Source organism: Schistocerca piceifrons, chromosome 3 (assembly GCF_021461385.2).
Source record: "Schistocerca piceifrons isolate TAMUIC-IGC-003096 chromosome 3, iqSchPice1.1, whole genome shotgun sequence".
Classification (NCBI taxonomy): domain Eukaryota; kingdom Metazoa; phylum Arthropoda; class Insecta; order Orthoptera; family Acrididae; genus Schistocerca; species Schistocerca piceifrons.
The window spans coordinates 907,439,331-907,467,177 of NC_060140.1; the positions used below are offsets into that span (position 1 = coordinate 907,439,331).

Here is a 27,847-nt window from a genome sequence, read left to right on the forward strand (position 1 = left end):
TGAATTCCATTATCCTTGTTTTGCTTTTGTTAATGTTCTCTTATATCCTCCTTTCAAGACACTGTCCATTCCGTTCAACTGGTATTCCAAGTCCTTTGCTGTCTCTGAGAGAATGACAATGTCATCGACAAACCTCGAAGTTTTCATTTCTTCTCCCTGAACTTTAACTCCCACTCCAAATTTTTCGTTGGTTTACTTTACCGCTTGTTCAGTGTACAAATTGAATGACATCGGGGATAGGCTACAACCCTGTCTCATTCGCTTATCAAACACTGCCTCCCTTTCATGCCCCTTGACTCTTGTAATTGCGGTCTGGTTTCCGCACAAGATTGTAAATAGCCATTCTCTCTCTGTATTTGACCCCTGCTACCTTCAGAATTTCAAATAGAGTGTTCCATTCAACATTGCAAAAAACGTTCTCGAAATCTAAAAATGCTATAAATGTAGGCTTCCTTTAATGTACTTTCTAAGTGGCAGGGTCAGTATTGCCTCGCGTGTTCCTACTTTTCCACGGAATCCAAACTTATTTTTGTTGAGGTCGGTTTCTACCAGTTTTTCCATTCTTTTGCAAAGAATTAGTGTTAGTATTTTGCAATCATGAGTTGTTAAACTAACAGTTCGGTAATTTCCCCACCTGTCAGCAACTGCTTTCTTTGGAACTGGAATTATTATATTCTTCTTGAAGTCTGAGGGTATTTCGCCTGTCTTATACATCTTGCATATTAGATGGAAGAGTTCTGTCGTGGTTGGCTCTCTCAATGCTATCAATAGTTCTGATGGAATGTCATCTACTTCTGAGGCCTTGTTTCGATGTAAGGCTTTCAGTGCTATATCGAAGTCTTCTCGCAGTCTCATCTCTCCCATCTCATCTTCATCTACCTCCTCTTCCATTTCTATATTGCCTTCAAGTTCGTCTTCCTTGTACAGACCCTCTATATACACCTTCCACGTTTCAGCTTTCCCTTCTTTGGTTAATACTGGTTTTCCATCTGATCTCTTAATATTCATATAGTTGCTTCTCTTTTCTCCTAAGGCCTCTTTTATCATTCTGTGGGCTGTGTCCATCATTCCCTTAGCGAAATACGCTTCTAAATCCTTACACTTGTCTTCGAGCCATTCCTTCTTAGCCAGTTTGCACTTCCTGTCAGTTTCACGTTTTAGGCGTTTGTATGCCCTTTTGCCTGCTTGATTTGTTGCAATATTATATTTTCTCCTTTCATCAGTTCAATTCAGTATCTCCTGTGTTATCCAAGAATTTCTACTAGGACTTGTCTGTTTATCTATTCAATCCACTGCTGCCTTCTCAATTTCATTTACAATTCGCAAGCAATAAATTGTGGTCAGAGTCCACATCTGACCCTGAAAATGTCTTGCGATATAAAATCTGGTTCCGGGATCTCTTTGTGAGACCAAATGAGATGCTGCTTCAATAAATAAACAACTAAGTCGATAGAAAAGCCGTCGAAGTGACATCAAATGGAAAAGCATTCGCTGGGCTGGGAGCCACACAATATTTACAAGCTCCCAATGAAACAATTATTCAATGTAATGGCGTCCATTCTCAACACTACGCACAGACTAAAATAAAGCAAGAAAAAAGATTTTGCTTTGGTGGAGTGAGCCGTAAACGAAAATTACGTAATCAAGGTAAGGAAGGTAACAGCAGGCTGAAAGACTTTATGTGCACAATAAAACCAGGACAAGATAACTGTCATCAGGAAGAAACGTCATCAGCATAGGATTAGCGGGACATTCTATAAATAAGCGCACTGGTCAATATGGTAACCATCCCCGTCAAAGACTACACTCGCCGCAAGAGCACAATGGCCGCTCTGCGGGTGGCGTACCAGGTGGTCGTGCGACATCCCACGGCTGATGCAGTGTAGCGGAGTGCATGTACCAGTCCGGTATGTCGAATCAACACAGTAAGATGCGTGAACGTCGAGTCGTGAGAGAATGACAGATATGAGCTATCGTGTATGGTCATGCCCGTGATCACATCGTGCCCGAGTGTCAACTGGTTCAAATGGCTCTGAGCACTATGGAACTTAACGTCTGAGGTCATCAGTCCCCTAGAACTTAAACCTACGTAAACCTAACTAACCTAAGGACAGCACACACATCCATGCCCGAGGCAGGATTCGAACCTGCGACCGTAGCGGTCGCGCGGTTTCAGACTGAAGCGCCTAGAACCGCTCGGCCACACCGGCCGGCCATGTACTGTCCAACGAATCTACAAGTAATGGTTTGCCAATTGCAGCCAAGCCATGAAATTCGTCACAACAGTGGTTGTCAAAAGACCCCAGCCAACAGGGACCGCAGGCGAGTGTCATTCTCTGTCAGTGTCAGTCGGTATCAAACCCGACCGGAATTGCTGCTGCTAGTGAATGGAGGACCATCTCCATCAGTTTTCTGGCATACACTGTGAAGAGAACTCCATATAACTTTTTATGTCCATGACCGGAAGGGCAACAACAAACTGATTAATATGCCACTGGTAGCAGTGAACAATGCTTTATAAATTCACAGAACATAGAACATGAATATCCAGAAAATAAGAGTCACTGTTTGACAATGAGAAATAAGGTTAACACTGTATCCGACAATAGGATGTTCTCAGAGAGTCTATGTTGATCCACTGAAATAAGAAACTTCTCATAGCATCCCTAGATGCCGAGTCCCACGAGCAGTGATCAGTGGTAGGCAATGGCTGCATCTCGTGACAGCCGAGCTGGCCGAAGAGCGTAGGACAGGCGGCGTTCAGCGAGGCCATGGTCGACGGATACGCGGCCGCTACTCGGTGACGGCTTAGCGGCTTGTAGAGCATGCAGAGCTGGGTCCGTGAGGCTGTGGTCAGAGGCAGGCAGCGAGGTGACTCGAGACGGTACGTACTGCAGACAGTGTCCTTCGAGCCTATGGTCGGTCATGTAGATTGTTTGGTTGACCGTGGAGATCTATGGTGTTCATGATGGGAGTTCGGCGAGAACAGTACTGGCTATGCGTCGGCCGGCAAGTTATATCCACGACCGGGGACAGATTACACGGTCGGTTTCCAGGCGGCACGTGGCCGGTGTAGGGAAAGATTTTCATGGTTATAGCGCCCTGCTGGGAGTGATGCTAGGGCCGCTGTATTATACGGAGCTTCCCGTAAATCTTGCGGTGAATATGTTTACATTTACCGAAAGTGGGATTGGAATCTCTAGTGTTTAATTTTAATGTTCTTTTGGCTTTGAACAGCAAAGACCACACAGCAACAGGAGTTTCGAACGTGTCATGTTAACAGAACTGCAGTTTCCGCAGTACAACAGTAAAAAGATTTCGACGTACAAATATAAGTTCTTAATACAAATTAAAATCACAGCCAGCATCTCTAGAGTTTACTACCGGCGGTCGAGTCGGGAAGAGACAGTCGCTGGTAGGCTGAATGTGTTGCGGTACAGCCGAAACTCCAAGGGGTACTGCATCGGGTTACCACACAACAGAGATATGGTATACACTGAAGAGCCAAAGAAACTGGTACACATGCCTAAAATTGTGTAGGGTCCCCTCGAGCACGCAGAAATGCTACACTTCTGTCACGTAGAACGATTCCCTACAGTTGTCGTCGGTCCCGTTTTTGCAGGATCTTTTTCCGGCCGCAGTGATGTCGAAGATTTGATGTTTGGCCGGATTCCTGATATTCACGGTACACTCGTGAAATGGTCGTACGGGAAAATTCTCACTTCATCATTACCTCGGATATGCTGCATCCCATCGCTCATGTGCCGACAATAACACCACGTTCAAACTCAAATACTGGTAACCTGTCATCTTAGTAGCAGAAACCGATCTAACAATTTTGCCAGACACTTGTCTTACATAGGCGTTGCCGACCGCAGCGCCGTTTTGTGCCTGTTTTTGAATACGCATACCTACGCCAGTTTCTTTGGCGCTTCAATGTACATATAGAACACAGTCACTGCAATATCGTATTTATCGTATGTGCAATGACAGTTTTCTATAAGGTTTTATGAGAAAGTACGAGAACTTTACCAGAGTGGCTGAATGTTCGCTTTTTGATATTAGGGGTCTAATAGCTATACATACCTAAATAAATAGGTTTAGTCCTCTTTTCCAGTTATTTGACTTCCGGTCTCTGGTGCTTAAATGACAGAGTCATACAGTACATTAAAACAAACAATCTTTGATCCTTTGTTTGGCTGAATGATTGTATATACGTTCATGACTTTTGATGCTTAAGCCAAAACATTGTTGCAGGTTATGTATTGTACGCGATACGTAAGATTGCTGACTATACAAAATGACGAATGGGTATAAGTAAATGATAATTTATTTTAGTGTACAAAGATAAGACGAGCTTTTTTCACGTTGAAACAACAAGATTGTTGAGCTTTGTCATATTACTGGTATTCATTGAGATAAAATACTTTAAACATTAGAAAACATTATCTAAAACATACAAAATAGTAATATTTCGTTAAATTTGAAACTTTCTGAAACAATTTCTTTCTGGAGTCAAGCGAAAGACCGCCTTACATTCAGAACCCGTCACGTTTGTCAGACTTCAACAAGCCAGTCTTGTAGATCTTCATCTGCTCTTCCCATCGACAGCCATTTCTGAACGTAAAATAGGCGGCTGCAACTATTGAAGAGTCAGGACAGTAGCTGAACTGATATTCTTTTCGTTTTGCTCTGTTTCACCTTCCCCTTCTTCAGTTTCTGGATTTCATGTAATGGTTTTTTCCCTTTTTCAGAACAATACAAAATATTGTTGGGACCACGAATGAACGGAATAAAACGGAACCGACTCTCAACTGCTCTTAGGCGTATGAAATCTGGTAACAGACCCCAGTACATCGGATATGCTGCAGCTAAGAAAACAGAATTTCAGGAACTAAAATTCACTTTCTTTTCATGTCCTTTGTCAGATTTGGAGCCAAGGACCTGGTAATAACATTTTAGTATCGTTTCAGAAGAAACTAACTTAAAATCGACGATAGTAATATTGCTTTCGCGACTGCTCGAAAGCCACTTGGTTCTTACTGTTCCTAGCGGGTAGCGGTCATTCAGGGAATGGCAAATAGCACGGTCGTCCTGCAGAGTGTATGAAATAAAGTACAGGCGAATACAGTTTACAGTGTACTTTGAGCAGAGTTATATTCCCGCCCCCTTTTTTCGGAAACCTCATTGTCAGTACTCTTTTGGCCACAGGAAATGGCAGTGTAATGGAGGTTAAAGTGAATCTGTGCAGTCTAGCAACATACTTCGAAGGGTCATTCCACGCACTGTCACGTAACGATAAGAAAGGTTGTCAGCAAGTGAAGTTGTCTGGAAAATTGGAGTGACAACGACGCAAGTGGAAAATTCAATTGTTATTGTGAGACAAAAAGAAATTGAAGATCGCTCTCAGTGGTCGCCTGCGGTCACCACCTGGTGAACGCTACACGCAAATTATTGCTCGTAGGTGCCAAGAGGGGACTGCAGCAAAACTGGATACTGTTTTTTTGGAGACAAAGGGAGGGCTGCGTCGAGCCAGATAGTACGCAACCATCTCCATATAAGCAGATGGATCTCTAGGCGTTCATTATGAGTAACAAAATAAAACCTCCAGCACTGTAGTGAGCGAAGCAGATGGGCAAAGAAGCACTTGGAATGGAACATGAAGCATTGTCATGGGTTCTCTTCAGTGCAGGATTCATCTGATGGTCATCACAGAAGAGTGTGCAAATGGACACTCACAAGTACACACCTTAGCCACACAGTCTCAAATGTACTGGAGGAACATCAGTCACCATCTGGGCTGGTATCATGTACAGATATCAGATGCCTCTCAAGGTTATCGATGGCCATTTGAGTGCTGTGCGTTATAGGAACAGAAACCTGCAACTTATTGTCCAGCCCTAGAGTCAGTATGTCACCAATGAGCTGGTCTTCCAAGACGATAACGCCTCAACACTCCATCCTCAACTCGTGTACAGGAAGCAGGAATCAAACGAATGGAATGGCCTGCAGTATCTGCTGGCATGAAACAGATTCAGCATGCTTGGGAGCAGCTGCAACTTGCTGTGAATCATCGCAGGGACCCTCCTCACACACTGGATGACCTCAAAGTGGCTGCCACTGAAGTGCGAACACAGCTGACGACCCAGTCGACAGCAGGCCAAGTATGTTCCGACTCATGGTATGGAAGAATACGTTACTGAATGCTATGCAGCAGTAAGTCGTCATTTCACATTTCTGTAAAAAACGTGCAGTTTCGAACAGGCTGGCATTATTTTGCTTATTGTGAGGTTATTATTTCACATTAAAGTTATTTTTAGGTTCATAAGTCTTGTTCTTTCATACGCCACTTCTTTTGAATCTAAGCGCAGAGACATTCACAGATATTCGGGTGAAATGGATCAAAGATGATCTGGTATTGGGGAGGGAGGGAGGCAAGAGGTGAACAATCCATCGACATCCAAGACATCAGAGACAGAGAACTTGTTGAGAGTGGTCAGGGATAGAGAGGGATTCGGCTGTATCTCCTTAGACGAAATCTCGAGACATTTGCCTCAAGTGATTTAAGAAAATCTTAAGTTGGACGGTCAGATGAATCGTTGTCCTCATGAATATTAGTTTAGTGTGTTCTACTATGTGATTTTATGGTGCTGACGTTTCCTGTGGAACCTCTTCTGGAACTATTCAGTCTCGTTTTGTTCACGTTTTCTCTAATTTCTTCTCCTCTACACTACAACTACGCCGCACAGGCCGCCTTATGGTGTATGGAGGGTACTGTGAATAGCACTGTCACTTCCCCGCTTCCCCATTCCAGTCACAAATGGTTCGTGGTCACTATGGTTTTTGGTAAGCCTCTCTGTGAACTAGATGCTCTCTAATTTAACTTCTATGTCTTTTGGAGCGAATGTGCAGAAGAAAGCAATATTTTAGTTGAAATTTCCAGGAAAGAATCTTCTTCGAATTTAAAAGTGAACTACACTGTTCTGATAACGCTTCTCTTGTGGTGTATGCCACTAGAGTTGGACCAACATTTCTATGACGCTTTGACGCTTACTAAATTATCCTGTGGTGACATGTGCTGCTTTTCTTTACATTTTCTGTGTTTCCTCTGTCAATCCTATTTGGTAAAAATCCTAGACTGACTATCAATACTCAAACATCGGTCGAACAAGTGTTTTGTAAGTTACCTTCATTGTTGGTGGACTACCCTTCCTGAGGTAAATAAACAAAAAACTCAAAACAGCATTTTCTACCAAGGTATAAAACTGTACAATAAATTACCAAAAGAGATAAAAGAAATTGCAAAAACACACTTATTTAAAAAGGCAGCTAATGGTACCTGTTATGAAGTACATTTTATACATTGAAGGATTACTTAATAATGATTACAAAACATCTAACATTTCACATAACACCTTCACACTATATTTTTTTTCCTTCTTTCTTCCTTTTCTAGAAAAGCTTACCCCCAAGCTATACATTGCACAATACTAACACTTATTCCTCTTTCTGAGCTCAACATCTCACTCATTACAGGGGGATGCTGACTCAGTTTTTCAGGATAGCAAATAGGAAGTTGTGGTACAGAAAATGGCCCAATGATCACCAGTGCGTGTCTTTTTGTGCGTTTAGTGAGTGAAGTGTTATGAAACAATGTGTGTATAGTGTGTGCAGTGACTGATAGTGAGACATGAGTGAACAGTGTGGCATTACCTTATTTAATAAGTTATTTGTAAAAAATTACTGTATACCAGGAGTAAATCTAATGATTGTCTGTAACTAGAAGTCTGCAAAAGTGTGTGTATACGAATTAGCTTATTTTAAATTGGTCTAAACTAGTAAATACTTTGACATATCCTACATCCTTGTAAAAAGAGATCTACAGATGAATAAAGCTACTACTACTACTACTACTACTACTACTACTACTACTAATACTAGGTCTTCCAGTGGATCTCACCGAGTGAGGTGCCACAGTGGCTAGCTCACTGGACTCCATGTAGGAGGAGGACGATTCAAATCCTCCTCCAGATATTCAGATTAGGATTTACTGTGATATCCCTAAACCGCTCCAGGCAAATGCTGGGGTGATTTCTTTGAAAGGGCACAGCCGATTTCCATCACCATTCTTAAATTAACAATCCTAGCTTGTGCACCATATCGAATGAAGACGTTGTCAGTGGGATGTTAAATCCTTACCTACCTTCCTTCCTTCCACCTTCCAGTGATTCTGTCTGGCATCTTCCTCTACTGTAACTAGTTTCACGCAGCCGTTCCGCTTTAAATTTCTCCGGATGTATAGTCCCAGATTTTTAATGGATTTAACTGTATCCACTATTTGTCCATCAATCGAGCAGTCGTAGAACGGTGGGTCTTTCTGTCTGTTCTTGTGCAGTCCGTTACATTTGTTTATGATGAGAATCATTTGGAAATACCTGTACCAAGCAACTACCCACCGCAGATGTTCCTGCTTTTCACTAGCTTTTTCGTTGAGATTTCTACGTACACAACAACGTCGTCTGTGGATAGCGTCATGAGACTTCCAATATTGTCCACTAGGTCGTTTATATATAACGATCGTCTAACATTTTCATGGGTTAGCCTGAAGCTACTTTTAAATCCGAAAATTTCTCTTCATCAAGAAAATTTTGTGTTCTAGTTGCTAGGAACTCTTCAACCCAGACACAAAGATGGTCAGTATTTTCTCCATTATGTGATAGTGCAGAAATGTATCGAATACATTTCGGAAGTCGAGGAACGCAACAGCAACCTAGGTGCCATTATTTACTGCCTTCTGTGTCTTCTGGACGAACGGAGCGAGCTAGGTTTCACTCGACCGTCGTTCGCGTAATCCGTACAGAGATTTACTGTCCCCAGAATACACGCAGGTAAAACGTGTTCCAAAATTCTGTAACCAACTGACATCGGTGATATAATCCGACAACTATGTACATAGCTGCTGGCAGACAGCCTTTATATTTGTTGTATATTGGTTTTTATTCCACAGTAAGTAGTTTCATAAGGGGTACTGTTTATGATACAAATGGAGGTAAGCTTAGTATTGCTTTGTTTGGGCTGTTATACACTACCGGCCATTAAAATTGCCACACCACGAAGATGACGTACTACACACGCGAAATTTAACCGACAGGATGAAGATGCTGTGATATTCAAATGATTAGCTTTTCAGAGCATTCACACAAGGTTGGCGCCGGTGGCGACACCTACAACGTGCTGACATCAGGAAAGTTTCGAACCGATTTCTCATACACAAACAGCAGTTGACCGGCGTTGCCTGGTGAAACGTTGTTGTGATGCCTCGTGTAAGGAGAAGAAATGCGTACCATCACGTTTCCGACTTTGATAAAGGTCGGATTCTAGCCTATCGCGATTGCGGTTTATCGTATCGTGATATTACTGCTCGCGTTGGTCGAGATCCAATGACTGTTAGCAGACTATGGAATCGGTGGGTTCAGGAGGGTAATACAGAACACCGTGCTGGATTCCAACGGCCTCGTATCACTAGCAGTCGAGATGACAGGTATCTTATCCGCATGGCCGTAACGGATCGTGTAGCCACGTCTCGATCCCTGAGTCAACAGATGGGGACGTTAGCAAGACAATAACAATCTGCACGAACAGTTCGACGACGTTTGCAGCAGCATGGACTATCAGCTCGGAGACCACGGCTGCGGTTACCCTTGACGCTACATCACAGACAGGAGCGGCTGCGATGGTGTACTCAACGACGAACCTGGGTGCACGAAGGCAAAACGTCATCTTTCGGATGAATCCAGGTTCTGTTTACAGCATCATGATGGTCGCATCCGTGTTTGGCGACATCGCGGTGAACGCACATCGGAAGCATGTAGTCGTCATCGCCATACTGGCGTATCACCTGGCGTGATGGATTGGGGTGCCATTCGTTACACGTCTCGGCCACCTCTTGTTCGCATTGACGGCACTTTGAACAGTGGACGTTATATTTCAGGTGTGTTACGACCCGTGGCTCTACCCTTCATTCGATCACTGCGAAACCCTACATTTCAGCAGGATAATGCACGACTGCATGTTGCAGGTCCTGTACGAGCCTTTCTGGATACAGAAAATGATCGACTGCTGCCCTGGCCAGAACAATCTCCAAATCTCTCACAAATTGAAAACGTCTGGTTAATGGTGGCCGAGCAACTGGCTTGTCACAATACACCAGTCACTACTCTTGAAGTACTGTGGCATCGTGTTGAAGCTCCATGGGCAGCTGTGCCTGTACACGCCATCCAAGCTCTGTTTGACTCAATGCCCAGGCGTATCGAGGCCCTTATTACGGCCAGAGGTGGTTGTTATGGATACTGATTTCTCAGGATCTATGCACCCAAATTACGTGAAAATGTCAGTTCTATTATATTTGTCCAATGAATACCCGTTTATCATCTGCATTTCTTCTTGGTGTAGCAATTTTAATGGCCAGTAGTGTAGTTCAGTGAAACTTGTGTACCGTTATCCTAGAGTGGACGTGCTCAGTCGCTGCGTATGTCGGCAGGGCAGAGACGTGCCACGACGTGTGGCAGTTCGGCATCGTGGTGTTCGTCTGCCTGACGGGGTGCCTGCCGTGGCAGAAGGCGGCGGCCGAGGACCCCCGCTACGCCCGCTACGTGCACTGGCACGGCAGCAACGGCATGCTGCAGCCCGTGCGCAGGCCCAAGCTGTTCAAGCAGCTGTCGTCGCGCGCGCAGCGCCTCTTCCGGAAGCTGCTGGAGCCGCGCCTGGACAAGCGGCCGAGCGATCTGCGTGACCTGCACCGCTTCCTCGAGGACCGCTGGTTGGGCCGCGCGCCCACCGACACCCGGCAAGGAGGTCAGTACCTCGGCTAGATTAGATTAGATTTGTACTTGTTCCATAGATCATGAATACATCACTTCGTAATGATGTGGAACGTGTCAGGTTAATAACAGGTGTCTACACAAGATCTACATCTACATCTACATGATTACTCTGCAATTCACATTTAAGTGCTTGGCAGAGGGTTCATCGAACCACAATCATACTATCTCCCTATTATTCCACTCCCGAACAGCGTGCGGGAAAAATGAACACTTAAACTTTTCCGTCCGAGCTCTGATTTCTCTTATTTTATTTTGATGATCATTCCTACCTATGTAGGTTGGGCTCAACAAAATATTTTCGCATTCGGAAGAGAAAGTTGGTGACTGAAATTTCGTAAATAGATCTCGCCGCGAAGAAAAACGTCTTTGCTTTAATGACTTCCATCCCAACTCGCGTATTATATCTGCCACACTCTCTCCCCTATTACGTGATAATACGAAACGAGCTGCCATTTTTTGCACCCTTTCGATGTCTTCCGTCAATCCCACCTGGTAAGGATCCCACACCGCGCAGCAATATTCTAACAGAGGACGAACGAGTGTAGTGTAAGCTGTCTGTAGTGTAAGTGGACTTGTTGCATCTCTGAGTGTCCTGCCAATGAAACGCAGCCTTTGACTCGCCTTCCCCACAATATTGTCTATGTGGTCTTTCCAACTGAAGTTGTTCGTAACTTTTACACCCAGGTACTTAGTTGAATTGACAGCCCTGAGAATTGTACTATTTATCGAGTAATCGAATTCCAACGGATTTCTTTTGGAACTCATGTGGATCACCTCACACTTTTCGTTATTTATCGTCAACTGCCACCTGCCAGACCATACAGCAGTCTTTTCTAAATCCCTTTGCAACTGATACTGGTCTTCAGATGACCTTACTAGACGGTAAATTACAGCATCATCTGCGAACAACCTAAGAGAACTGCTCAGATTGTCACCCAGGTCATTTATATAGATCAGGAACAGCAGAGGTCCCAGGACGCTTCCCTGGGGAACACCTGATATCACTTCAGTTTTACTCGATGATTTGCCGTCTATTACTACTAACTGCGACCTTCCTGACAGGAAATTACGAATTCAGTCGCACAACTGAGACGATAACCCATAGGCCCGCAGCTTGATTAGAAGTCGCTTGTAAGGAACGGTGTCAAAAGCTTTCCGGAAATCTAGAAATACGGAATCAGCTTGAGATCCCCTGTCGATAGCGGCCATTATTTCGTGCGAATAAAGAGCTAGCTGCGTTGCGCAAGAACGATGTTTTCTGAAACCATGCTGATTACGTATCAATAGATAGTTCCCTTCGAGGTGATTCATAATGTTTGAATACAGTATATGCTCCAAAACCCTACTACAAGGCGACGTCAGTATTACATTAGACAAAATATTACATGACACTCAATATATATATATAGTGGGGATTGGGAAATTGCCCACTTACTATATCCAAAAATTCATTAGATGAGTAGAAGGAGTTGCCAAAATTCTTTTAATTTCCTTTTAAATGCTATAAGTAAGTAAGAGGCTCCAGTAGAAGTAGATGTAGTTAAGATGCAACAGAATCTCACTAGGAAATCAACTGTTTCAAAAAAAAGTAGACAGTAAGAGGAAAGTTCTGTTGCTAGGTAGCAGCCATGGAAGAGGTGTGGGCCAGATTTTGCAGGAAAAATTAGGTGACAGGTAGCAGGTCACAAACTTTTTCAAGCCAAGTGCAAGTCTTAGCCAGGTGGTAGAGGATACAGGTTCCTTGTGCAAGGGATTGACAAAGCAGGATCATGTGATGATGGTAGAGTGGGAAACAGTATTGATAGGGATTAGGGCTACAGTATTGAGTGTGACCTGGTGGGAATAGCCTCGGCACGACCCATACCAGTGTTGGGCTGGTGCCTGCTTTCGTGTGGCATGATCAGCCCCAGTTGAACCGCTCTGTTAGGAGGGTAAATATGGAGTTGGATCAGTTGCGTAGGGCGGCCACTCTGTCGGACATTGGATTGGTTCCTGTCGACGCTATCGATAGGGGGGTATTCACAAGGCATGGCCTACATCTCAATAGGAAAGGGAAGGGTAAATTGGCAGGGTTGTTAGCGAAATCCATAAGGGGGGACACTAGTACTCATGGATGTACCTCTTTTTTAGGCTAATATTAGTGTCCAATGAGAAGTTCAGGCAGGCAGGTGCCAAAGAGGTCCAAAACTCACAAAATTCTCGCAAAAGGAAAGTAAATAATGTTTTTGCTGTGGTCTTCAGTCCTGAGACTGGTTTGACGCAGCTCTCCATGCTACTCTATCCTGTGCAAGCCTCTTCATCTCCCAGTACCTACTGCAACCTACATCCTTCTGATCTGCTTAGTGTATTCATCTCTTGGTCTCCCTATACGATTTTTACACTCCACGCTGCCCTCCAATACTAAATTGGTGATTCCTTGATGCCTCAGAACATGTCCTACCAACCGATCCCTTCTTCTGGTCAAGTTGTGCCACAAACTTCTGTTCTCCCCAATCCTATTCAATACTTCATTAGTTATGTGGTCTACCCATCTAATCTTCAGCATTCATCTGTAGCACCACATTTCGAAGGCTTCTATTCTCTTCTTGTCCAAACCATTTATCGTCCATGTTTCACTTCCATACATGGCTACACTCCATACAAATACTTTCAGAAATGACTTCCTGACACTTAAATCTATACTTGATGTTAACAAATTTCTCTTCTTCAGAAACGCTTTCCTTGCCATTGCCAGTCTACATTTTATATCCTCTCTACTTCGACCATCATCAGTTATTTTGCTCCCCAAATAGCAAAACTCCTTTACTACTTTAAGTGTCTCATTTCATAATCTAATTCCCTCAGCATCACCCGACTTAATTCGACTACATTCCATTATCCTCGTTTTGCTTTTGTTGATGTTCATCTTATATCCTCCTTTCAAGACACTGTCCATTCCATTCAACTGCTCTTCCAAGTCCTTTGCTGTCTCTGACAGAATTACAATGTCATCGGCGAACCTCAAAGTTTTTATTTCTTCTCCATGGATTTTAATACCTACTCCGAATTTTTCTTTTGTTTCCTTTACTGCTTGCTCAATATACAGATTGAACAACATCGGGGAGAGACTACAACCCTGTCTCACTCCCTTCCCAAACACTGCTTCCCTTTGATGTCCCTCGACTCTTATAACTGCCATCTGGTTTCTGTACAAATTATAAATAGCCTGCCGCTCCCTGTATTTTGCCCCTGCCACCTTTAGAGTTTGAAAGAGAGTATTCCAGTCAACATTGTCAAAAGCTTTCTCTAAGTCTACAAATGCTAGAAACGTAGGTTTGCCTTTCCTTAATCTTTCTTCTAAGATAAGTCGTAAGGTCAGTATTGCCTCACGTGCTCCAGTGTTTCTACGGAATCCAAACTGTTCTTCCCCGAGGTCCGCTTCTACTAGTTTTTCCATTCGTCTGTAAATAATTCGTGTTAGCATTTTGCAGCTGTGGCTTATTAAACTGATTATTCGGTAATTTTCACATCTGTCAACACCTGCTTTCTTTGGGATTGGAATTATTATATTCTTCTTGAAGTCTGAGGGTATTTCGCCTGTTTCATACATCTTGCTCACCAGATGGTAGAGTTTTGTCAGGACTGGCTCTCCCAAGGCCGTCAGTAGTTCCAATGGAATGTTGTCTACTCCCGGGGCCGTGCTTCGACTCATGTCTTTCAGAGCTTTGTCAAACTCTTCACGCAGTATCTTATCTCCCATTTCATCTTCATCTACATCCTCTTCCATTTCCATAATATTGTCCTCAAGTACATCGTCCTTGTATAGACCCTCTATATACTCCTTCCACCTTTCTGCTTTCCCTTCTTTGCTTAAAACTGGGTTTCCATCTGAGCTCTTGATGTTCATACAAGTGGTTCTCTTATCTCCAAAGGTCTCTTTAATTTTCCTGTAGGCAGTATCTATCTTACCCCTAGTGAGATAAGTCTCTACATCCTTACATTTGTCCGCTAGCCATCCCTTCTTAGCCATTTTGCACTTCCTGTCGACCTCATTTTTGAGACGTTTGTATTCCTTTTTGCCTGCTTCATTTACTGCATTTTTATATTTTCTCCTTTCATCAATTAAATTCAATATTTCTTCTGTTACCCAAGGATTTCTACTAGTCCTCGTCTTTTTACCTACTTGATCCTCTGCTGCCTTCACTACTTCATCCCTCAAAGCTACCCATTCTTCTTCTACTGTATTTCTTTCCCCCATTCCTGTCAATTGTTCCCTTATGCTCTCCCTGAAACTCTGTACAACCTCTGGTTCTTTCAGTTTATCCAGGTCCCATCTCCTTAAATTCCCACCTTTTTGCAGTTTCTTCAGTTTTAATCTACAGGTCATAACCAATAGATTGTGGTCAGAGTCCACAACTGCCCCTGGAAATGTCTTACAATTTAAAACCTGGTTCCCAAATCTCCGTCTTACCATTATATAATCTATCTGATACCTTTTAGTATCTCCAGGGTTCTTCCATGTATACAACCTTCTTTCATGGTTCTTAAACCAAGTGTTAGCTATGATTATGTTGTGCTCTGTGCAAAATTCTACCAGGCGGCTTCCTCTTTCATTTCTTAGCCCCAATCCATATTCACCTACTACGTTTCCTTTTGTCCCTTTTCCTACACTCGAATTCCAGTCACCCATGACTATTAAATTTTCGTCTCCCTTCACTATCTGAATAATTTCTTTTATTTCATCATACATTTCTTCAATTTCTTCGTCATCTGCAGAGCTAGTTGGCATATGAACTTGTACTACTGTAGTAGGTGTGGGCTTCGTATCTATCTTGGCCACAATAATGCGTTCACTATGCTGTTTGTAGTAGTTTACCCGCTTTCCTATTTTCCTATTCATTATTAAACCTAATCCTGCATTACCCCTATTTGATTTTGTGTATATAACCCTGTAATCACCTGACCAGAAAGTCTTGTTCCTCCTGCCACCGAACTTCACTAATTCCCACTATATCTAACTTTAACCTGTCCATTTCCCTTTTTAAATTTTCTAACCTACCTGCCCGATTAAGGGATCTGACATTCCACGCTCCGATCCGTAGAACGGCAGTTTTCTTTCTTCTGATAACGACATCCTCTTGAGTAGTCCCCGCCCGGAGATCCAAATGGGGGACTATTTTACCTCCGGAATATTTTACCCAACAGGACGCCATCATCATTTAATCATACAGTAAAGCTGCATGCCCTCGGGAAAAATTACGACTGTAGTTTCCCCTTGCTTTTAGCCGTTCGCAGTACCGGCACAGCACACAGCAAGGCCGTTTTGGTTATTGTTACAAGGCCAGATCAGTCAATCATCCAGACTGTTACCCTTGCAACTACTGAAAAGGCTGCTGCCCCTCTTCAGGAACCACACGTTTGTCTGGCCTCTCAACAGATACCCCTCCGTTGTGGTTGCACCTACGGTACGGCTATCTGTATCGCAGAGGCGCGCAAGCCTCCCCACCAATGGCAAGGTCCATGGTTCATGGGGGGGTAAATAATAATGTTATAATAATACACTCCTGGAAATGGAAAAAAGAACACATTGACACCGGTGTGTCAGACCCACCATACTTGCTCCGGACACTGCGAGAGGGCTGTACAAGCAATGATCACACGCACGGCACAGCGGACACACCAGGAACCGCGGTGTTGGCCGTCGAATGGCGCTAGCTGCGCAGCATTTGTGCACCGCCGCCGTCAGTGTCAGCCAGTTTGCCGTGGCATACGGAGCTCCATCGCAGTCTTTAACACTGGTAGCATGCCGCGACAGCGTGGACGTGAACCGTATGTGCAGTTGACGGACTTTGAGCGAGGGCGTATAGTGGGCATGCGGGAGGCCGGGTGGACGTACTGCCGAATTGCTCAACACGTGGGGCGTGAGGTCTCCACAGTACATCGATGTTGTCGCCAGTGGTCGGCGGAAGGTGCACGTGCCCGTCGACCTGGGACCGGACCGCAGCGATGCACGGATGCACGCCAAGACCGTAGGATCCTACGCAGTGCAGTAGGGGACCGCACCGCCACTTCCCAGCAAATTAGGGACACTGTTGCTCCTGGGGTATCGGCGAGGACCATTCGCAACTGTCTCCATGAAGCTGGGCTACGGTCCCGCACACCGTTAGGCCGTCTTCCGCTCACGCCCCAACATCGTGCAGCCCGCCTCCAGTGGTGTCGCGACAGGCGTGAATGGAGGGACGAATGGAGACGTGTCGTCTTCAGCGATGAGAGTCGCTTCTGCCTTGGTGCCAATGATGGTCGTATGCGTGTTTGGCGCCGTGCAGGTGAGCGCCACAATCAAGACTGCATACGACCGAGGCACACAGGGCCAACACCCGGCATCATGGTGTGGGGAGCGATCTCCTACACTGGCCGTACACCACTGGTGATCGTTGAGGGGACACTGAATAGTGCACGGTACATCCAAACCGTCATCGAACCCATCGTTCTACCATTCCTAGACCGGCAAGGGAACTTGCTGTTCCAACAGGACAATGCACGTCCGCATGTATCCCGTGCCACCCAACGTGCTCTAGAAGGTGTAAGTCAACTACCCTGGCCAGCAAGATCTCCGGATCTGTCCCCCATTGAGCATGTTAGGGACTGGATGAAGCGTCGTCTCACGCGGTCTGCACGTCCAGCACGAACGCTGATCCAACTGAGACGCCAGGTGGAAATGGCATGGCAAGCCGTTCCACAGGACTACATCCAGCATCTCTACGATCGTCTCCATGGGAGAATAGCAGCTTGCATTGCTGCGAAAGGTGGATATACACTGTACTAGTGCCGACATTGTGCATGCTCTGTTGCCTGTGTCTATGTGCCTATGGTTCTGTCAGTGTGATCATGTGATGTATCTGACCCCAGGAATGTGTCAATAAAGTTTCCCCTTCCTGGGACAATGAATTCACGGTGTTCTTATTTCAATTTCCAGGAGTGTATAATAATCTTATAATAATGTTACCATATTTAACCAAAATATTGGTGGATTAAAGAAAAAAGTAGATTCTCAGAAAAGTAAAGTAAAAATTATGTTACCATTTTTCACCAATATTTCCGGGATTGAAGAATAAAGTAGATGAGCTCCTGGTTTGTTTAGATAACATTGAATCTAATAATGTAATAGATATACTATGCCTGTCTGAGCATCACATTGTGTCTGATATGGAAAAGGTAAATATCAGTGGTTATAAACTAGCTGCGCATATGAGTAGAGAGAATAAGGTGGGAGGAGGAGTTGCCACATATGTCAAAAGTTATCACTGTGTAGAAAGCTTAGATACAAAAAAGTTTTGTCTAGAGCGACATATAGAAGCATGTGCCTGTCAACTTAAACTGAAGGAGGGCTCTTTTATAACTGTAACAGTATATAGGCCCCCTTCAGGAAACTCTATTGTCTGCTGCTTTCACCGTTTTGTTTTTTCCCGGCCCCCCACCGGGGTTAATTTTACTGGTTCTCTGTCCCAAATATCACTTTCCATCACTACCACTTTTAACATGCCTTTGATTTTAGTAGACTAGTAAGAATAACAATAAATTTGATAGAATGTTTTAATGTGGTAATGATTTGCTTACGCCAGTGTTCCAAGCTTGTTGCAGATATTATTGCCCCTTTCCAGAAAGGTTAAGTTATTTTAGTATGCATCATTACGTGAATCAGTTCAAGTACCTGGTAAGTTTTATCACAAAGGATGCCCACTGCACCGACGAAATCCGAGCAAGAATCGCCATGGCAAAAGTTGCTTTCAACAAGAAGAGGACTCTGCTGACCAGCAAGTTGAGTTTGGCATTGAGGAAAAAACTGATAAAGTGCTACATTAGGAGCATTGCATTGTATGGAGCAGAGACATGGACCGTGGGAAAGAAGGAGAAAAAATACTTAGAGAGCTTTGAAATGTGGTGCTGGAGGAGAATGCAAAAGATCAAGTGGACAGATCGCATAAAAAAGGACGATGTGCTGCGAAGAGTAGGAGAGAAGAGAAGTATTCTGCGTACAGTTCTTCAGAGAAAGGCCAACTGGATTGGACATGTACTTTGACACGAGGGACTCATACATGATGTCATCGAAGGGAAACTCAGAGAATACACAGGACGAGGAAGAAGAAGAATTCAGCATCTGGATGACATAAAAGATGGAAGAGATACAACACACTGACGGAAGAAACTGGAGACAGGGAACAGTGGAATCAGAAATTCTCTGCACGAAGACGTGGACCTGCCACTAGGCAGAATGCTACATAATAATAATCATCATCATTACATATACAGGGTGATTTTTTCAAAAAATAGTTCAAATGGCTCTGAGCACTATGGGACTTAAACATCTGTGGTCATCAGTCCCCTAGAACTGAGAACTACTTAAACCTAACTAACCTAAGGACATCACACTCGGTCACACCGGCCGGCCGTGATTTTTTCCACCGTGTACAAAATCTAGGGATTGATCAGTGAGAGGATACGGAAAAAAAGATCTAATGAACAATTTGTCCAATCACACTTTGTTAAGAGACGGCGGTCTAATAAGTGCTGTACCATGCAGCCACAGTTCCAGTACGCATGGTTTCCTCCTAGAGGGTGGTACTGCTCCTTACATGTCGTGCCCTAGTAATTGGTAATGTTGTGTCCGATTCACTTCTCCTGCTGACTTGCCTCACAGTGGAGGTGATACAGTGTTGCACACAATGGTTCCGTATTCGAATCGAGAGCTTGCTGACATGGTATTTACTTACGGAAAGGCAAATGGCAAAAAGCGGCATGCAGCAAGGTTGTATCACGAAACTTATCCCCGCTAACAACAACCCCAGCATTCAATGTTGGGAACAGTGTTTCGCTGTTTGTCTGAGACACGGTCGTTTCAGGAAATAAAGGACGTACCCAAGATATTCGGACACCATACGTGGACGAAAATGTGGTTAACACTGTGGAAAGCGACCAGGCAACTGACCCACCAGTACGGTTAAGTTTAGTTTAGTTAGTTTACTAATGTCATGTTCCGTAGATCATTTTCACAATTATTTTATCGATGTGATTTGGAACAAGTCAGATTACAAGATTTTATATATATAGTGCTAATATTAATATTACTGACATTTTTAGTTCTACACATGCAACTACATTTAGAGGTTCAATTTTTTTTGCCAGTTTTGAAACAGAAACTCGTCCATGGAATAGAAGGAGCTGTCCAAAAGAAATGATTTTAAGCTAGATTTAAAACTTGATCTGCTACCTGCCAGACACTTTATTTTGTTGGGCAAATGATCAAATATTTTTATTGGTGAATTCTGTACTCCTTTTTGAGCAACTGACAGCTTCAATAACAGATAGGAAAGGTCATTTTTCCCTCTAGTGTTGTACGTATGAACATCATTGTTCTTCGCGAATTGAGATGGATCATTTATAAGGAATTTCATTAGCGAATATATGTACTCTGGTGGTGCAGTTAGAATACCTAACTCCTTGAATAGGTGCCTACATGAAGTCCTTGGGTGAACACCACTAATTATCCTCACTGCTCTCTTTAATGCAATCAACATTTTATGTCTAAGTGGTGAGTTACCCCAGAAAACTTTTCCATAAGACATTATTGAGTGGAAATTTGCGAAGTACGGATGGAAATATGCAAAGTGTAAGCCAGATGACTGTATGGAACGGTCTCCATGACAATCGTTACTACCCTGATCTCTTGCAGGATGTGCAGAGCTTATTAGTGAAAGACTTTCCACATTGGGAGCAGTTTCATCACTAGTTTCTTCACCAGGCAACCACGATCCCAGGATTTGTCTCATCGATCCTAATCATAGATGAGGTCGCCTTTACATGGAGTAGTACCTTTAACTTTCGTAACAGTCATCTGTGGGATAGTATACACAATCCCCATGGTATGGTGACAGCGAATCATCAGCGTGAGTGCAGTCGGATTGTGGGCCAGGAAAATTGGTGATCGTGTTTTGGGACCAGTCTTCCTTCCACGTCGCCTACCAGGCTGGAACTAGCGGCGTTTCTTGCAGGCGACTTTGCCTCCCCTGCAGAAGGAAGTGCCATTGCTGATTTGAAGGGGTATGTGGCTGCCACATGACGGTGATCCAGCACACTTCACCATTAAAATCCAGATGTATCTCAATAGAGTCTTCTGTGGTTGATGAGGCCATCTCAAAAGTATTGTGTATGCAGAATCTACTCCAGATGTGGAGATACTGCAGAAGTGTATTCATGCTACCTTTGACTCTCTTCGGATGCAGCCTGGCCAATGTGAATATGTGATACAGAACATGGTATGGCATGTACGCGCATGTGTTCAGGCAATGGAAATCATTTTCACCACATACTGTAACTGTGGCTGCACTGCACAGTGCATATTAGACTGCAGTCTCTATAACAGTGTATGATTGAATAAATGGAAACCATTAGACCTTTTTTGTTCTGTATCCTCTCATCAATCAATCTCTAGAGTTTGTACATGCTGGAAAAATCACCCTGTATATGTTGTGTCTGTTCTCTCTGACATGTCCAAAAGAACAGACTCCATTTTGATCTATCAGCCAATATGAATTAAGACACAAAGGAATTACAGGCATTGGCTGTGAGCATTCATTGATTTAAATCAATGGGGAAACTTGAAAATTTGTCCTGCACAGGGATTCGAATGCAGTTTTCCTGATTACTAGGCAGATCATCCAGACACAGTGGTCATCACAATTGCATGGAATATCTAGCATGTCTCCCATCTGGCCCTAATCCTCAATTTATCCATTCACTACTGATTTAGTACCCCTTGCCCATTATCCTCATTGCCCATGGCATTTTACTGACTGCTGTAAGAGTTCAAGCATAGTGCACATCTGCATTGAAATCATCATTGGTGCACCCTCGCCTTAATTATATGTGCACTACTACTTATTATATATGCACTACATCAGTAATGTGTGGGCAAGTTTAGAAGTTGGGTCTGAGAGGAGATGCAGTGGTCAGAGCATCTGTCTAGTAAGCGGAAGACATGGCTTTGAATCCCAGTCCAACCCAAATTTTCAACTTTCCCAACTGATTTGAATCAATGCCCAATCACAGTCAATGTCTGTAATTGCTCTGAGTCACCATGTATATTTGTATATTTATATAATCTCAATGACATCTTTACTTACACATTACGGGAATATAACATTTCTAATACATGGAGCACGTGAACAAATATGTTATTAATTCACAGTTTTTCATACAGTTGTTTACAGGCCAAAGATTCCTCAACTGCTAAGATAATACTTACTTCCACTAATTAGATAATACATACCATACTCTAAGAATGTGGACATTCTGAAAGCATATTTACATTATGCTACATCTTATACAATGTTCAGTGATGTATTCTCTATTATTCAGATATTTGTAGCATTCCTTCCCTCACTTGGTAAAAACAGAACCCTTAAAGGATCACTTTATTGACCATCAGTCTTTGTGTCAGTCTGTTAAGATCCATTTTTTCTCAGGAATGGGTGAGGGATTTAAGTTTAAATTTACGTAAAATACTAAGATCTATGGTTCCTTGGCAATGTAAAAAATTTAAACTTCTAAGTCAATGTGATCAAAAGATATGGTCATTTATATTACATATAAATTATATATAAACTCACTCATCGAAACATATATAGTATTCCCTGTTGACCGATAATCATGAAAATTGGCAAGAATCAATGTTTCACATCACAAGTAAAGGAAAAAAATCGAAAAATTATTAATCTGTAATTATAACACATAAAAAATATAGTTTTGCCACTTGTTGTCTGTCTGCCTATATGTCCATCTGTAAATACACATTTTTCTTGGGAACGAGTTCAGGCATCAAACTGAAATTTGTTTCAAATACTAAACTCTATGATCCCTTAGTTACATAGTTTGATACAAACTCGTTCATCAAAAACTGTAAGTGAACTATCTATACAAATAATTACGTTTTTACAGAATCCTCAGAGTGTGAGTCATACTTGCACTTGTCTCTTTTTTTTTTTTTTTTTTTTTTTTTTTTTTTAATTTGGAGTAATGGTCAGTTCAACATGTATCAATGATATGTTACACAAATGTTCAATGTGTTTGAACTGTCTCTTAACAACTACTAAAGTTTGTGTTTATTTTCCCGTATGTGTTTTGTTTTAGTCACTTAAAACATTATCTGTATTAGAATTTTTGTCTGATGCCAATTTATATTTGGACGTATCGTCTACTGGCACATTTTCCAGGTTTTGGTCATGATGTTGTCATTGTAACTTCACATTGGCTCATAGCCTACTCTTTGAAAAACACTGACAGCAGGCAGCTGTTTGTGGACGAAATGCTATAAGCTATAAGTAGAAATAGGAAATGGCCATACCAGTACAGTCAGAAATAAATATTCTATTACATCCACTATTTATTAAATATAGTTTGTGCAACAAGGCTTGCATATTCTGAATCAGAAGTACAGTACAAGTTATTAACGGATATTAAATAGCGAAAAATTTTGGATGGTGCAGAAGGTATTTTATCTGCATCTTCAGTATTACATGTGCCACACATTCCATGAGTTTTTTCCTGCAGGGAAACAGAGTTAGAGAATGTCCAAAGAAATACAACAGGAAATGCAGATGCATAAATGCATTCAGTTTTGTCTACATAAGTTTTGTTACTCACTTATTAAGCTTCTCATTAATTATCAAAATTACGTGTGGGTATGTATTTAGCATGACAACACTTTGTAATTATAACTCAGATCATCGTCGTGTTCCATAATACATTTTAAACAACAAAATTACGTCTTTCAAAAAAATCATTACATTTGAAATGCAAATTTCACGTCAGTACTGTACAAGAAAACGTAAGTAACATAGTTAAAGGCATAGAAAAAATAATGAGTAAAATGACAAGAAACAAGAAATCATTAGTACAAAGTTTACTTTACATACCGTAGTTTTTCATAAATATCATAATCATTAACAGACTGAATTTCTCATTATGAGAGTTTATGTGTTTCAAATAAGTGTCGAGATAAAACTTAAATGTTTACAACAAAGTTTTGCACTGGTTGTGCTGAAAAAAAAAGAAACACCACATTCCTCATGTGTCTATACAAAGGATGCTGCAGCGTTCTAAGAGCCCCCAGCATCCCAAACCAGACATGCCACTGATGCATGTGCCACAGTGGCAGCCTTGATTTCTCTATTTGTTCATGCAGTAGAACTCCTGAACGTCCACCTGTCTTGCATTCTTTGAAAACTAGCTCCCAAGTAATCTCAAGGAGTCGCTATACATCTGCCACAGTGGATAACTCAACACTGCCGATATTCACATGCATACACAGACCTGAAACTTAACATCATCTGAGTGCATTGGTATTCACTTACATAATATACGATATAAAAGAACTTTTTTACAACATATTATTTACAATATTACAAATTATATATATACCAGAGTGAGGTTTATACACATTGGTCGTAGCTTGAATGTTTCATTTCAGTTACTTTCAGAACATCTATCCTGTGAGCTAAATTTCTCATTATACTTCTTGTAAATTTATTGATAACCGTCTGATCCAAAAATGAATTTGGAATAAATTTTGAAAATTGCACTAATAATTAAGTTTTTACTGGAAATTCTTTCTCAGATCAGTTAGTTCTTGACTGATGCAGTTTCAGGTCAACAACATGTAACAGCTTCCCAGCATTAGGAAAAGCTAAACAGTAAGCGTTAGTGTAAAGTATGATGAAAATCTTAAATGGCCCATTGTAAATGAATTTCAATTTTGAAATCTCATTATCAGTCTTGCTCAATTTCTCATTCGCTTTAAAGAGAACGAGGTCGCTAATTGAAAATTTTGCAAACCGCGCTTTCGCGTCATGACGTCATACTCGGACCTCGGCTTACTTCTTCATTACCTCTCGTAAACGTTCTTTCTTCGTCTCAATGTCAGTATTAACTCATGGAGGGATATCAGTCATCTCTTCCAGTGTTTTAGACTCAGACTTATGGTCTAATAGGAATCCTGCAGATTCTTCCGTCGAGGCATTCATAATCTTTTCAAAATTGTTTATATAATTTCCCCACACTCTGTGACTGTGGTAACAATATGTTCCCATATTTCGGTCAGTTTCATCAAACCAAGTAGTAATGTGAATAAGTTGGTATTATCTGTTCACCTCATCACCTATTTCACTAAAACTCACAGTAATCTGGTCTTATCATTTGAAATGCATGTCATTTTTTATTGTTGCAGTCAATTACTACTTGGTATTTCATTAACCAATCTAAGCCAGTTATTATCTCAGTGCTCAAATCTGGCATGACTATAAATTCATGTTCAAATTGCTCCCCTCTAATTTCGAAACAGACAAATGTATGATAAGATATAAGTTTGCTACTCTTTCTGGTAGCACAGATTGTTTTAACTCCCACTATGGGAATTACTACTACTCCTGGTTTTTCTTTTAATCAACTGAAAATTTTACCTGAAACAGCATTTAGCTCTGCCCTGTATCTATTGAAACATGCATGGGTAGGCTGTGCGTCTCGATGGGCACTAGTATTTGTCTATGCTTATCTGTGTCTGGTTCTTGGTTTTCCTATAACAAGTCCTCCTCCACATCAAGGTCATTCTAGAAAAATCCATCCGACTCTGACACCAACAGTGGTTTATCTGGTTGTTTTTTAATTTCCTGTACTTGGACACTTATAATTTCTATCTGCCTGTTCTGCAGTTACTGAAACCATTATGACCCCAACACTGTAACCCTTTTATCATTTTCTGCAATTGTATTACCAACAATTTCCTAACCGTCAATTTTATCAATTTTTCAATTATATTACCAACAAGTTGCTAACTGTCAAGTATGATAAATTTTCTTCGGAAAGACGGCTAACATCTTCCAAATTGTTTGGAGGAATGTGCTCTTTTTCTGCTCTTAATTCTTCTCCCAAGCCCACACAACCCATACTACTCTCGTCTGACTGTATGATATCAGCCTTAACCTCGTAGATGTTGTAATCTATGTGGCTTCATCAGCAAACTCGTCTTGGCCCTAATCAGAAATTTCACCTCGGTTTTATTTATCACCAGCATATTTGGGATTGACTACTTGAATTACTATATCATTTGGAAAGGCCTGTCTCTTTGGTACAGAGTTGATAACCTGCTCTTGATAACGGAAGTTTTATCCACTTTTGGCTTCTATAACTCCTCCAGCAGATCACAGCACAGTGCAGCCTGTGGCACCACTGTCTCTTTAATAGCAGCTGCCTCTTCCTTTTCTACATCTATACTCTGAAAACTACTGTGAGGTGCGTGGCAGAGGATACATACCATTAATAATAATAATAATAATAATAATTATTATTATTATTATTATTATTATTATTATTATTATTATTATTATTATTATTATTATTATTTTATTGTCATTTAGCCATTACAACAATAGACAAGTCATAGGTATTACACAGTACAATCAATAATTTAAAAGAAACAGGATTGTTATTAGTGTTACAACATTACAGTTGAAATATTCATTTATGTAGTAGAATGGGTGGGTGACTAGCCAGTCATACAGTATTTGTTTCAATGCTTGTACAGGTAATTCTCATTCAAATTGTGGAATCTTATTAAATAATTTGTGCCCCATGAGTTCATAACTGTTGATTCTCACAGTCTGTGGTATGGGGTATAAATGCATCTTTTCCCTCTTGTACTGTAACAATGTACATTTTCTCTGCATTTTGCTTCTGATAACTTCTTTTTGTGTAAAATAAAAGATACTATAAGTTTATTACAGTCATAATCTTTTATTCACAAAACAATAGTTTACAGTGTGCCTTATATGAAGAACCAGCAATTACCCTAATAGTTTTTTCCTGCAGTATTAAGATGTCATGCACACAACTAGAGTTCCCCATAAAATAATAGTATATGTTAGCATGCTTTGGAAGAAAGAAAAATAGGATGTTCTAACATACTTTTTGGGTACACAGTCCATACGTCCCTTAACAGGTGAATTACTCTTGACAGCTTACCACTAATATATTGTACATGTTGACCCCAATATAATTTATTGACTAAATATACCCCCATAAACTTAAGATAACTAGGATCATCTGATAGAAGCTTGTCTTTCAGACTGTAAACCATGTGCTGTGTTTTGTTGTCATTCAATAAGAAGCCATTTGCTTTAAATCAGAAGCCATTTGCCTTAAATCAGCTGGAATCTTAGTCCATTGTCGTTGTAACACAACTTTCAAGGCTGCTGAGATCATTACTACAATGAAGAACTTTATAAATGATGGAAGATCATTGATCATTATCAGGACCAATAAAGGGCACAATATGGATCCCTGGGGAACACACCTGCCTTAACTTGTTCTATTCTCGCCATTTTCTTGCCAACACAGACAATTTGTCTATGGTTCTTTAGATATGATTTTAATAGCTTAAGGCTGCTACCTTCAGTGTCAAAGAATTCAATTTTTTCCAGAAGTGGTGTGTGCTCTACACAGTGAAAAACTTTACTTAGATCACAAAAAGTGGCTTGAGAAAAGCCTTTACCTCAAACACTTGTGTATGTATTTGACTACGGAGTCTATAGCATCAACAATTGACAAATTTTTCCTAAAACCATACTGTGATTGACTAATTATAACTAGATTTTCAAAGTAAACATATAATTTATAGTAAATTCCACATTGCATTATTACAGAAAAAGCAAGGACTACAGAAATTGTAAAATTAGTCTGTAACTTGAAGCAGTCAGTATCTCCTTTTTTTTGTTTTGGAACTACCCTACAAACTTTTAGCTCATCAGGAAAATGTCCCTCAGCTATGCACTTGTTTATACAATATGTTAAGGGATACACAATACAATCTGTTACTTTCTGCAGTATGTTACAAGATATGTCATATGTATCTACACTGTCTGATGGTTTTAGCTGTT

General features: G+C 41.6%; 1 protein-coding gene across 1 annotated transcript in view; it reads left to right on the plus strand.

The window, feature by feature from the left end:
* LOC124787860 (serine/threonine-protein kinase meng-po) overlaps positions 1-27,847 on the plus strand; it is a 324,368-nt gene that overhangs the window by 285,437 nt on the left and 11,084 nt on the right. The window contains exon 6 of the mRNA XM_047254823.1: positions 10,541-10,854. Coding sequence (XP_047110779.1) covers positions 10,541-10,854 — 314 coding nt within the window. The remainder of the gene's footprint in view (positions 1-10,540; positions 10,855-27,847) is intronic.